This window comes from Cyprinodon variegatus, unplaced genomic scaffold, assembly GCF_000732505.1.
Source record: "Cyprinodon variegatus isolate N-32 unplaced genomic scaffold, C_variegatus-1.0 Scaffold109, whole genome shotgun sequence".
NCBI classification, from domain to species: domain Eukaryota; kingdom Metazoa; phylum Chordata; class Actinopteri; order Cyprinodontiformes; family Cyprinodontidae; genus Cyprinodon; species Cyprinodon variegatus.
In genome coordinates this window covers 699997-713595 of record NW_015150562.1, presented here as the reverse complement: position 1 = coordinate 713595, position 13599 = coordinate 699997, and the positions used below count along the sequence as shown (strand labels likewise).

Sequence of the window (13599 nt, the reverse complement as noted above, 5' to 3'; positions counted from 1 at the left end):
GTTATCGGCTACATGAGGTTTAAAATATCGGCACATCGGATATCGACCAAAATTCCAATATCGTGCATCCCTAGTAGAAAACATTTGAGTTGAGTTCTATTAGGTATGATATCAGTGTGATGCAGATCTCGATTTGTGTCTTGATTTAGTTTTTTCAAAAGTTCAGCAGTCCGATGGCAGTGGGGAAAAAGCTGTTACAGAGCCTGATGGTCTTCTAAGGGCTATGACTGACTGATGGAAGAAACTAATACAAAAAAAAAGCAATAAAACATGAATGTGCTCCATGCATGTCCATAATCCATGCAGAAAAAAATACTGAATATAGATTTCAGGAAAATGTCTCATAGTGATGAAATACAGCCAAATTAAATAATTGTCTAACAGCATGAAAAATGACCATGGTGGGAAAAACTTAGTTGAACAAAGGACTCTGTGAATACGGGCTCCTTGTCCCTACCAGGTTATAAAATTGTTTAAATCTGTATAAATGCATGTCTGATGTTGACCATCATATGCCCCCGGGCACTTGATAAGCTTTTTTTCTCTCTCTCTTCACCTTATGTGCAGTTGCTGTTGTTGTCAGAGTTGAATTGGATGCCAGTCACTTCTGGGTATCCATAAAATCCATCTTGATACCAAATCCTATGTGTGGCTAGATTGGACCCATTTGATGTGAACGTGCTTGACTTCATATCTGCTGAAACAGCAGGAGGTTCAGACCTGAAGTAAATTCAAGAAAATCGGCTACAGGCTTATAGGGGCATCAGTGCTGAACTACTGAAGTGTCAGTCTGCTCATCAAACGATGTTTTAGTCGTAAAGGGTCAAATAAAAAGGCTATTTTAAAAATGTTTTTTATTAAAAATATACATAATGTCTCTTTAAGGGGAGCAACCAAAAAACATGTAAGTGCTGCATGAATTAAACACTGACAATGTCAAAAAGGAGAAGCTGTAAGTGTAAAATAACACCTTTGCAGTTTCTCAATAATTGAATAACGCAGGAATTAATTAACTGATTGGACATCTATGGTTCCCTTATCTGTCGTTTAGCATATAGGTGTGTAAAACAATACCAAGCAGGAAAGATTTTAGCAATTACAGGAGTTGAAAACTTATTTTCCCAGTGAAGTGCAACATCAGTTAGCATGATAAGCCGACCAACATATGGATGTTTGAAAGAATATTCCTAAATCCTAACATTTGTGTGTAAAATGCTGCATATCCTCTATAAGTATGTTGTGGAGAAAATTATTTTTTCTGCCGTCATCTGTTGGAGAAACGGAACAAACGACTAAAAAAAAGGTTAACAAGCTCATAAAGAAGGTTGCCTCTGTTCTGGGAGCTCCTGTAGAACCTCTGGAGATGATTTTAAAATGTTTGTTCTTCATAAAATGCAGAACATCATGGACAGCCCCGGGCATCCTCTTCAGAACAACAGAGCCCCTTCAGTCAGAAGCTTCTCCAGATCTGCTATAAGACGTACTACATTACAAGAGATCCTTCACACCTACAACTCATTAAAAATATAAAGCCTTTAATTTCCCTTTGGGATCATTAAAGTACTTTAATTGAACAACAAAATGTAAGGACTTTTAAAGCTGCATGTGTTAATGAACCCCTTAACTTCTGGAACTGTGTCCTTTGAACAGATGAGAGGAGCAGAGATGTTTACATAGCAGAGCAGTTAGGAGAAAATCAATCGGAGCATATCAGTAAAATGTCTTAAAGTGTGAAGAACAGTGCTGCTGTGGTGTTTATGGCTTTCTAAGCACATCTTGATCTAAAAGAAATGTTGCTTCTTTCAGTATCTACATCTAACTAACAGAGAACATGTAACTTGGAAGATAACAAGAAATCTGGAGCCAGAATATCAGTTTCTAGCTTTTTTTTTTTTTTTTGTTAAACTGACATTATGGGAGCTCAAATGAGTCTAGTGTGAGGATGTCTGTCAGACTCCTAAGCTGGGTGATCAGTGGCAAAAACATCAAAACATGAGCAGCTCTGTAACAGAAAACTAGAAAAAGAAAAGATTCAAGGTTTAAAATGAAGTTGTACAGAAAACTTTTAAGTCTTTACAGCAAACTGTGCTTATTTCAATCATTAGATTATTGGGTGTAATTCGTTTTCTAAAGCTTGTCTTTATGTAGAAAATGAAAAAGTATACTTTTTAGTTTACCTTGGCCTTAAAAGCAAGGATTGCGCACAGCATGTTCCTGATTAAATGCTTCAGTTTAAGTGTGTTTCACACAGTGATTTGCTCCAAAGCGTGGATTATTGCAGATTGTCAGAAACTCTCGGTTCAGCGCTGGTCTTTTTCCTGCTATTTTAGGTTCCTTGGGATTTTGGCAAAACCTGTTACCTAATCTTCTGTGTTAAATGTGAGGAATGTTTCGCCTTTGAGTCTCGATTTGTAGTTTTAGGGTCCTCTTTTTCCTCTAAACATTATAAAAGAAAAAAAATGAATTCTGACAGTTTAAAGATTTAGGCCATCATCATTTAAGGTAACCTCAACAGGCGGTTCTAGTGCATAAAATGTGTATCCCTATTTTCTTATATATATTCTTGCCAGTGGGACACCTGCTTTCTCTTTACCAGGTGCTTCTAATGAGTCATAATCCTATAGGTAGCAAAAAAGGCCGATGGGTGCAGAGAAAAGTGTATGTGACTCACTGTTGGTGTGTGGGTGGCCAGGTACCGGGGCTCAATTCACGAGCAGAGGAGATAATAACACGTCGTCTGTACATCTCCATTCCCATTTGGGTTTGAAAATAGTCGGCCTCCCCAGCTGTTAGTCATTACGCCTTCTGGTGTCGAGGAGGGAGGAGGCTACGTCTGTCGGCAGGCAGATAAAGAGAAGAGGGCTTCATGTTGTCTTTCTCAGCCGTGTGTGTTCGCTCCTCTCTACGTTCCTGTGCGCTTCATTAATCAGTGTACTTGCAGGGTTTTATCAGGAGGAGCGAGCAGCGGACATGGACTTCCTGATGTTTCTCAGTAGTTAGTAAATGAATAAATAACATTATTTCAGAATTTGATTCCTATTAAATCATCTAGTCATCTGGTTGTGTGAAACCAAGCATCTTCAGCCATCCCTGTCATGTTATAACAGCTTTACCAAGACAAAACGCATTTTAACTCTTACATTCTTGAACCAACCTAACAAATAAGATTCCAGGGCTGCTCAGTGTCGCAGTGGGTAGCGCTCCTGCCTTGCAGCAAGAAGGTTCCAGGTTCGATTCCCTGTCTGCATGGAATGTGCATGCCTGGGTTCTCTCCAGGTACTCCAGCTTCCTCCCACAGTCTAAAAACATGACTGTTAATTGGTTAATTTGCTTCTCTAAATTCTCTTTGTTGCCCTGAGATGGGCTGGTGACCTGTCCAGGATGGACCCCGCCTCTCATCCGTCTACAGCTGGAGATAGGCACCAGCACCCCTCTTGACCCCACTTGGGATTAAGTGTGTCTGAAAATGGATGGATAGAAATGGATAGTTTTTTTTTTTTATCAACTAAAAGATGCATTTCTAAGTAATGCCACACATCTATAACTTTTCTAGAGCAGGGATCATGTACAGATTTTATTAGGTTGCTTAAATTCTGCCAATCAAATTTTTCCTTTTCATCACACATTTCTGAAAGTGTTATCTTTTATATTTGTGCTCATGCAACCAAAAGGGTATTTTTTGGCTCTATTTCATCTTTTCCTAATAAAAGTACATTTCCTTTATTTACATAACTCTGCTGTTGGAAACCAATGATTGTTGATTTTATTTCACGCTACAAATATAAAGTATGCAGGTCCTTTTTTTCCAGCCTTTACCCTTAAGTTAATACAGTTTCTCCATTTTCTTCTCTATTTTCTTTGGAAGCTTCAAATGTTTCTTAGAGGACACTAATTAACATGCATCCTTATCAAGACCAAGGAGAAAGCAGGCAGGTTGGGGATTTTAGGGAGGTTTTAAAAGTGTTAAAACAATATTTTGAAGATAATGTTCAATTAGTCACACAAAAAGGCAATAGGGTCTTCTAAGATATGGAAGGAAAAGAAATTCTTGAGGAGCTGCAATGGTCTGAACAGCTCAGGTGATGAAAGGGACACAACAAATTGAAGGAAGCTGCTCTGTAATAAAAATATCATCTTCTGGCCTTATTTTGACCAGCAGTGGGGATGTTTTTCTTTAGTAGACACAGGAAAGCTGGTGAGGGTTTATTGAAGGGTAAATGGAGCTTATTATAGGGCAATCCTGGAAGAAAACCTTATGGTGGCTGCAGAAGACCTGAAACTATAAGAGATTTAAACTTTTCAGCAGAGGGAGGACTCTAACATACAGCCAATGGAACTAAATGGTTTACAGGAAAATATGCTTATGTGATACAATGGCAATGGCGTAACTGTTGGTAAGCAGAGACTGCAGTTGCTTAGGGGCCCCTAGTTGGCCCCCTATGCAATTGTAGTCTAGGACGTCTCTTTGCAGATGTAATGGTGCGAAAAATTCCTCTTACAACCACCTGATACTAGTTTGACTGACCGGACCATATTTATACCCCAACATATGGCAGATTTCAACATGATGGTGAGCCGTTTAAACACGACACCAATAGCAAAGCAGACAGTGGTGCTTTTAATTACTATGTTAATAACTGTGTATAGTTCATTAGACGGCTGGTAAAAAATACACTCATATAATATGTTTCAAACTGTGTTGTACTTCGTATAGGGCCCACCCAGATAATGTTGCTTACAGGCCTATTGTTGTGTCGTTACGCCATTGTACAATGGCCTGGTAAAAGTCAAGCAAAAAAAACAATGAAAAATATTTTACAATACTTGTAAATTGATGGTAACAGATGCTATCTTATTCAACCTAAAGGAAATTTTAAAAGAAGAAATGGGTAAATATTTTCCTTTCTAAATGTGAAAGGCAAGGTGATCTCCAGACTTGCACCAAAATGAATCTGGAAGAATACAGATGATGCCACACTTCAGGTTTTAAGATTATATTTGTTTAAAATCGTCAAAACCTTTCCAAATAAAAGTCTGAATCCTTTTCCGTCCACTTTTCGATTACGCTCTGCTTCCAAATAAAACACATTCAAATACATTCAAGGTTGGCTAAATGTGAAGTTTAAAGTGTTTAAATCATTTAGAAATGGCTTGTGAATGTTTCACAAACAGATAGATCTGATATGTTTGTAATCTGAGTTAAACCTGAACAAGAAATATAGCGAATGTGGCCCCTTGAGCGATATGAGAAAAATGCTCTTCATATGTAAAATATTCTGCAAACAGAACATTCCCATTTTCCCTTCCTTTACTCCAACCTACTCTGTCATTTGATGAACGTGTCGTGAACGCGCCCTGTGGGCTGCCATTAAATGGGCGGACTTGAAGGCGCGGGCGCGCGCTCAGCGGCTCTGCACATAAAAGCGCGTGAACCAGAGCTCTGCCGCCTCCTGTTACCAACCACACCGGATCGGACCAGCCGCCGCGGATCGGAACCAGTGCCGGTGATGCATTTATAGCTTCTTCTTCTTTCTTTTTTTTTTTAAACCTATAAACATTTTAACATATCTTTTCAATATTGGAGATAGAAAAATAACAAGGATTATGCGTTAGAAAACTATTTATTATAACCCACTGACTTTTTAAGAGGTAGACTGTCCAGTTTGGATGACCTGTGATGATGTTTCCTGTGAATTGGTTGATATAATGTTTAGATGACTCCAGATAGCTTATAAATGATTATAAGGTGTATTTTAGAGGCATTATTTGGAGCTCTAAGCGCTAATTGAGAGCGCAATAACGTTTTCCTTTGCTTTCTTGTTTAACTCATTACACCAATTTAGCCTTTAGGCTTTTTCCAGTCCAAAAAAAAAAAACCTGCAACTCAGGTAACTTAGCCTAATTTTAAGCATCAAAATCTCAGATGTGACCCGGCTGAACTGCTTTAATTGCATTTTTGTAAAGTAGGCTATGATATTTGCCTAAAACTGGGAAATGTAGTTTGCCTGGGGCTCCCATTGGTTGTCTTCTTCTAATAAAAGTTTTAATGCATACTTTTATATGCTTTTATGATGCATTATCCTAAATAGTGGGGCAGTGGTGGAGGCAACACATGAACACCTTTTGGTGACATCATCAGTCATTGCGGATTTGATTTTAAACTGTTTTTCTTCCCTCAGGCAAACAGGATCACCAAAGGTCCCGGTGCGCAAAGATCATGGCCTCCAATTCCGGTTCCATCTCCTCCAATAAACGCTTCCTAATCTTCTTTGATTTCGACGAAACCATCGTGGATGAAACCAGCGACGACATGGTGGTGCAGGCCGCCCCGGGTCAGCACCTGCCCGGCTGGCTGAAGGACACCTATCAGCCCGGCCGCTACAATGAGTACATGCAGCGCGTCCTGGCCTACCTGGCGGAACAGGGCGTCACAGAGAGCGACTTACGCAGCATCATGGAGAAGATCCCCGCCACCCCCGGCATGTTGAACCTCTTCCAGTTCCTGCGCACCCGGCCGGCGCATGATTTCGAGGTGGTTTTGGTGTCCGACGCAAACACCTTCTTCATTGAATCCTGGCTCCGACGCGCCGGGGTGCGCCAGCTCTTCCATCGGATCTTCACCAACCCGGCCACTTTCAACAAGAACGGGCGACTGGTGCTGAGGCCGTTCCACTCCCACGAGTGCCAGCGGTGCCCGGACAACATGTGCAAGCAGGTGGTTGTCAGGGACTACGTGGCGCGCAGGACGCAGGAGCGCGGCCGACCTTACCAGAGGATCTTCTATGTGGGGGATGGAGCCAACGACTTCTGCCCTGCGCTCGCGCTGGGGCCCCGAGACGTAGCCTTCCCACGGAGGGACTTTCCCATGCACCGGCTCATCACGGAGACCCACGAAGCCATGCCTGGAGAGTTCAAGGCGGTGACGGTGCCCTGGGTCAGCGCGGAGGAAGTTATTACGCGGCTGAGAAAACTAGTGGCGGAGTAGAGGAAATTGATAAATTAAACTTTTTAGCAGAGGAATCCTAGATAAAGTTCCAGAAATTGATAAATTCAGTAAACAGACTTTTAAAGAGATGCTCTCAGGTCAAATAATTGAGGCAAAACACCTGCGAATAAAGTTGAAGGTTGAAGTTAATTTGGCACAAGGTTCAGGGGGAGTTCTCAAAAACCTAAAGGGAGTATAAAAAAAAATAAAATTAAAAATCTTTACCTTCTTCTAGTAAAGAAAACATCAGGGAGTTTGAAGGTATTCCAGTAATAAAGCAGCCATGTTACTGTTTATGTATTAATTATCATGGAATAAAGTTATTTATGTTTGCATTTGCAACAATTAAATGTTTTGAAAGATAGTTTGTTGGTTTATTCTCAATTTCATAATTGTATTATTTTACTTACAGGTCATTTTCAACGTGAATTTTGTTTTAAATTATAGTGTCAGTCTGACAACACTGCCAACTGAAGGTGAAGGGCATTAAAACTGACCAAACTATGCTTTAATTATTATGTTGTTGCTGTTTTATAATCACTCTGTCTAGAGTTTGTCTAATTTAGAGATGTTTGTATTATAAAAGAAATGTTATTTTTTAATATCTGTATCTTGTCTGTCATCTTTATGTATGTTTTCTGTGTTGGTCCAGCCTACTGACCAAATACCACCAGCAGGAATAAAGCCATAACCTGAAACAGTGCTTGTGTCTGAAGAATGTTCTTTATTCATCTTTTTTCATGTTCTAATATTATCAAATGAAAAATTTTTTTAAATATTAAGACATTGATTGAGCTGTAAGTTCAGATCAACATACTGTTGTTAAATGCATAGCATATATAGCCTACTTATTTAGTGGTAAAAGTCCAGTTCCTCACTAATCAGAAACAAGCTTTATGAATCTAAAGTAATTATAGCAGATTCCCTTTAAAATATTGAATACGGGGTTTGTTTAAAACTTAGAAATGATCAAATAATATATATCTATCATATTTAGTCCAGTGGATCTTTGATCATTTATATATGTAGACTAGTTTTACTTTGCAGAACCTCCAAACGTTTTATGTTATTTTGCAGTTGACACAGACTGTTTACTGCCATCTAGCGGCGAGATGGATAACTACAAATCTCTTTTGCAGACTAAAATCTCCATTTTCTAAATTTATTTATTTATTTAAAAAATTGACAGCATTTCAACATATTAGTAGTGGAAATATGTGCTTTGTGTTGTAGAAAAATGTTTTCCTTTTTGCTATTTTAATAATCATACACTTAAATCAAAGTTGTAAGTTTATTTCAAAACAGTAATATTAAAAGCAATGTTGAAGCTACACAGAGTGGATGTATGTCACCTTATTTATTTATTTTTCTATTTTATTATAATAGTTTTTCACTTGTAGAAATAGACTTAGACAGATTTATTTTGTCATTTTGTGAACAAGTGTAAACAAAACATTTTTTAAGTACAGCCTTGAAAACAATAAAAAAAATATATACACAAAAACAGTAATATAAACATATGACTGTATATTTAAAGTTCTAACATTTCAGTTTGTTTTTTTTTTTATTCATTTTATCCCATTTCAATGTTGGTCCACCTCTAAAGCACATTCATGAGAGAAAAGAAGGTATTGTATGATGTTAATTACTCATTAAACAGACATCTGCATCACTGGCTATAATATTATTCTTCAGACAAATACAAATAAAACCCTGAGCCTGTGACACTTTCTTTGCACAAAAGCTGTGACATTTAGCAAAACTATGTCATGTGCAACTTCACAAGGTTGTAGCTTAGCTTTGATAAATACTCCTGAATAAATATATAATAATAATTATTACTTTAATTGTCATTGTCAAGGTGCTGCACATGGTATTGTCAGTGATAAAATTTTGATATAAAAAGAAAAGAAAACTGGAATATGAGGAAAACACAAGAAATAAGCACTTCCCACTCAATGACCTTTCTATAAACCTTTTCAATTTATATGTGATGATTATACTTGCTTGTATGATTTTAAAATTGCGGAAAAAACAAGCCTATTAGTTAGATGATCGGTTCTTTATGAAGAGTGGGCAATAAGAAATGCAACGTGGTGAAATCAGTGGCTTGTAATAAGATATTAAGTAATTAAACACATAAATCCTATTGAGTCAGATGTAACAAGTCCAATATACTATTCACACAAAAAACAAACACACACACAAAAAAACAGTATAAGGTTTACCCATATGGGGATAGGTAAATTCACTGAATATATGTCACAGAAAGACATGTTAATAAAACAGAAAAAAGAAACAATACATTGAACATGTCTCATGAAAAGTCACAAAAGACACTGAAAATAAGTGAAAAACATCTCACAGGTTTATTTTATCCTTGTATTCTTGCTCAGTATGTTTTCATGGTCTGCAAAGCACTTGAACAAGACAAGATACAGGTTAGGAAAAAAATATTATACAAAATAGAGGTTTTAAATTTATGTGATGGAAATATAACATTAACTTGTGTCTTGGGAAAAAAAAACACACACACACACACACATATACAAAACTGTTATCCAGAGGCGTGCACAGACATTTTGGGGGGCAGGTGCTCAGGAGGGGGGGGGGCACTTTTTAGCGCACGTGTAACACTTAATTATAAAAAAAATAAACGCATGTTGAATGAAATTTGACTTTTATTTGTAACATTCTCTAAACGTGAGTTTTCAATGGAAAAAAGTCACATCACCAACAGAACAGACTAAAGCATACTTCTTTCATCTGGCTCATCTCCCTGTTTTCCCTCACCCATCTGTTCTCCCTCATCCTGGTCTTTTTCTGTCTCTGTGTCTTCCCTGAACTCTTCCTCATCTCCTGTCCTGGTAGATGTTGATGGTATAGAGCTTCCCTGCTGTGACTGGCTACAATATATTAATAATAACCATCATGACAATAATAATAATGATAATAATAATAATAGCTTTAACAAATATGCCACATTAGTTTAAATAATGGGCTATTAGGGCAACATGACTGGAAGTCTTGTCACGTGGATATGATTTATGGTAGCCTACAAAATAATAGCTATTTTAATACCTGCTGCACAAACCACTTAAAAATAAAATGTGAACAGCTTTTAAGATTTTTCAATATGATTAACCCTCCTTTCTTGGCATTGTGCTGCAATTACTAAATCAATATACAATTAAGACAATAAAGAGACCAAAGTGTGTTAATTTATGTTGCCTAACAAAACCTATACAACAGAAAACGTTTGTCTTAACACATAGATTTGTACAGAAGAGGATTAGGGCCACTGAAAAAAAAAAAAGTTAACTGATTTTTAAATTTTATTTCAGTTTAACATGGGAAAAAAGTCAGAATTCTGACTTTTTTATTGTCAGAATTCTGAGATTAAAGTCAGCATTCTGACTTTTTTCCCATACTAAACTGAAATAAAATTTAAAAATCAGTTAACTTATTTTTTTTTTCAGTGGCCCTAATCCTCTTCCGTATTTGCAATTGCAAACCCTACCAAAATTATTTGTAGCCTATGTGGTCGTCCTCACGTTATCTGTCATTGACTTGGGCTACAGTGTAAAACTTTCAGAATCAGAATCATTGTTAGTGAAGGAGTTCACAAACTAGGAATTTTTTATGGTACAATCGTGCAACATGAAACATATAATATGGAATAGGTAAATAAAATTATAAAAATATCTAAAAACTGTGGGTATACGTCATGCAATAAAATAGACTAATGTATACACTTAAGATAAAAAATATGGATACAAAATATAAAAAGTAAAATAGCATCTTACAAGGAGACAACTAGTTTATCTGGTGACCAGTCGGCAAAATGCGTGTTTGGTGCTGCTGAATGAGACATTTTAATGCACAACAAAATGATTCTGCTTGCTAATGGGGGACGGGAGAAGCAGCCTGTCAGCGACCGTTCCTGCTATCTGAAGACGCTACTGAACTGCTATGATGCTGTGCATCTGGCATGCCCTGCGGGCGACCGAGCGAGTTCACGTGACAAAGGAAGAGAGAGAGGCTGGTTGGTGGTGTGCGCAAGTAGGTCGGTCATTTCGGGGCATTGTTTCAGTCGTTTTTAATGGCTCAGGTTTTCAAAAGATCATTTCAAAACCGACCTCAGTAAAATCTTAATCTTAATAATATTAATAATAATAATAATAAAAAAACGAGTTTCAAAAGGGCATTTTCTTTGATAGAGGGCAAACTTCCTAGTGCTTTAGCACCACCTAGTGTCTATGTGTGCACGCCCCTGCTGTTATCTGCTGATTCTGGTTTGAGTTGAAGTCCTGTCTATACTCCAGTCCAGTAGGTGTCGCTAATGTCCTTTGAACGAAGCCAAACACGCCGATATACGCCCCACGAAGAAGAAATACAACAGCGGCGTCTCACGCGCATGGCGCTATTTGAATGAGCATTTGATTTCTTATTACTATATTCAACTCATTGTTTGGGAACATCTACACTTTTCACCGCTTTATATCAAAACACAGGTGCGTGTTTTTATTATGTTTTTGCATTTATTATTTATATAAGAGCTAGAAGCTCTCGCTAGCTAGCTGAACTGCAACGTATCTTTTACGTAGCTTGTAGTCCCTTGAATTACTTACCTAATAGCTCAGTTTATTGTTGGTTTGTCGCGAACATGAAGATTATATAAAATTTTTGTCAACTTATTGCTATTGTTCTCTCGAAACTTCCTTGAATTAAACACCGGGGATGCTATATCCTCAACCCTTAACGACACTCGGTGTTAGCATTAGCTGTTGTGGTTAAGTCTCTATCAGGCTTCAATTGTTTTTATTTTGCTCCAAAAACATCGATCTTTTTAAACGGTGAACACAAAGATCCTGACTTATGTAATAAAATTGATCTTTAAGCTTATCATTTCCTTTATCTTATTTAATAAGTACAGGCGCCTAGTTTTTATGCAACCATCCCTTGTAAAAATCTGCACTCCTTTGCATTTATAATTTATTTCAGTCGTTTGAAATGAATTCCTAAAAATGCAATTTAATTGCATGAAATAAAGCACAAGAGCTGATTGTTTTCTACATTTATAAAAGAAACCAAACCAAAACGTTGTTAATCTGTATTACCAAAGCCAAATATCATTAGGCACAATATGAAGCATGGTGGTGGCAGTATCATGTTATGGGGTTGTTGATACATTAAATGGAAATTAGTTTTATTTTAAGATGGATGCATGTTGTGAGTATTTTAGCTCAAGAGGAACTGGCATTACAATTAGATTAATTTCCCTCTTGGATTGATAAGATACTGAACAGTGACCTGAAGCATACAATCTAAATCATCAAAGTAATGGCAGCATTACAAGAAAATTAAGGTTTTTAAATGGCTGAATCATGACTTAGTAATCTCACCAATAATCACCTGTGAATAAGATGTTATTAGAATCTTAAGATATATTTCTTAAGATTTTTACAATAGTTCGAATATGAGACGCCAACAAACTCCTACCACTTGTTTGCATGTTTTTACAGCCATGTTTTTTTCCACAATTTGTACCACTTGCTAAATTTGACTAAATAGTACATAATATTCCTCATATTTCAAGTGGGAACAGTTTGAACATCACTTATCCTGGTGTCAATTATCTAAGTAACAAACTGTACATTTTTAAGACAGAAACCTCTTCAGAGATGCTATTTTAGCTTTAAGGTGAACTCAGTGAAATATTTGATATCCTTTGCAGTTTTGTAGAAGATGGAGGCCGATCTATATGACGAGTTTGGTAATTACATCGGTCCAGAGCTGGACTCTGACGACGATGAAGATGATCTGGATGCAGAGGACAGGGACATTGACGAGGTACTATCAATTTCATCTTGCTTGTAGTTGTTAAAGATTTTAGTAGAAACCTGCCATGGATTTGATATCTTACAGAGAGATGAAGATGAAGACGACGAGCCTGCGGATGAGGATGAGAATGTACCCGGCATGGAGGTGGTCCTGCACGAGGACAAGAAGTACTATCCCACAGCAGAGGAGGTTTATGGACCAGAAGTGGAAACTATTGTCCAGGAAGAAGACACGCAACCTCTCACAGGTAAGATGAATTTAATGTTTATAGAAGCAAAGCATCTTGGAAAATTAACTCTTTTTTGCTAAAGCAAATAAAAAAAAAACAGTACTTTGTACACCATCTTTAAACTTGGACCATATTTTGCAGTTACTAAAATTCAAGGTGACCAGCCTCTGTCTCTTTATACCCTGTTAGACCCTCCTTTCAGCAGATTCTGAATGTAACTAAATGAAGCCTGACTGATTGATAAAAGCTTAATGAACATGCACTGGTCAGTATTTAGGGAACTGATCGGCGATAGCAGATCACAAAAATAAATATCTGCCAATTGCTGACAACAGCATCAAATCTGCATTTTCAATATGCTGTCTCATGTACAGTGACATTTTATTTTAGGTATTAAAATTATAGGAGATCAGAAAGTATCATGAGTTATCACTTTTATAGTGTAGGAGGCAGGAGAGACGAGGTTTTTTTAATCAAAATGAAAGAGGAAACATAAAGACTACATGCAGTAAATATAGAATCAAGAGCCCCCAGATTAGTT

General features: G+C 37.3%; 2 protein-coding genes across 3 annotated transcripts in view; both read left to right on the top strand.

The window, feature by feature from the left end:
• Window positions 1-5421: 5421 nt before the first annotated feature.
• On the top strand, window positions 5422-7688 carry phospho1 (phosphatase, orphan 1). The gene is made up of 2 exons (XM_015374751.1): window positions 5422-5504; window positions 6180-7688. Exon 2 carries the CDS (start codon window positions 6218-6220, stop codon window positions 6983-6985), a length of 768 nt encoding a protein of 255 aa, XP_015230237.1. The 5' UTR covers window positions 5422-5504; window positions 6180-6217; the 3' UTR covers window positions 6986-7688.
• Window positions 7689-11345: 3657 nt separating this feature from the next.
• eftud2 (elongation factor Tu GTP binding domain containing 2) overlaps window positions 11346-13599 on the top strand; it is a 16884-nt gene continuing 14630 nt past the window's right edge. Inside the window, exons 1-3 of one of the 2 annotated variants that reach the window (XM_015374861.1) lie at window positions 11346-11499; window positions 12723-12838; window positions 12914-13076. In XM_015374861.1, coding sequence (XP_015230347.1) covers window positions 12734-12838; window positions 12914-13076 — 268 coding nt within the window. In that variant the 5' untranslated portion in view covers window positions 11346-11499; window positions 12723-12733. Of the gene's footprint in view, window positions 11500-12722; window positions 12839-12913; window positions 13077-13599 lie in introns of those variants that run through there. The other variant, XM_015374862.1, reaches the window with a different exon arrangement.

Excerpts from the sequence above, each read along its gene's own strand:
- phospho1 (XM_015374751.1), top strand. The coding sequence starts at position 6,218 with ATGGCCTCCAATTCCGGTTCCATCTCCTCCAATAAACGCTTCCTAATC.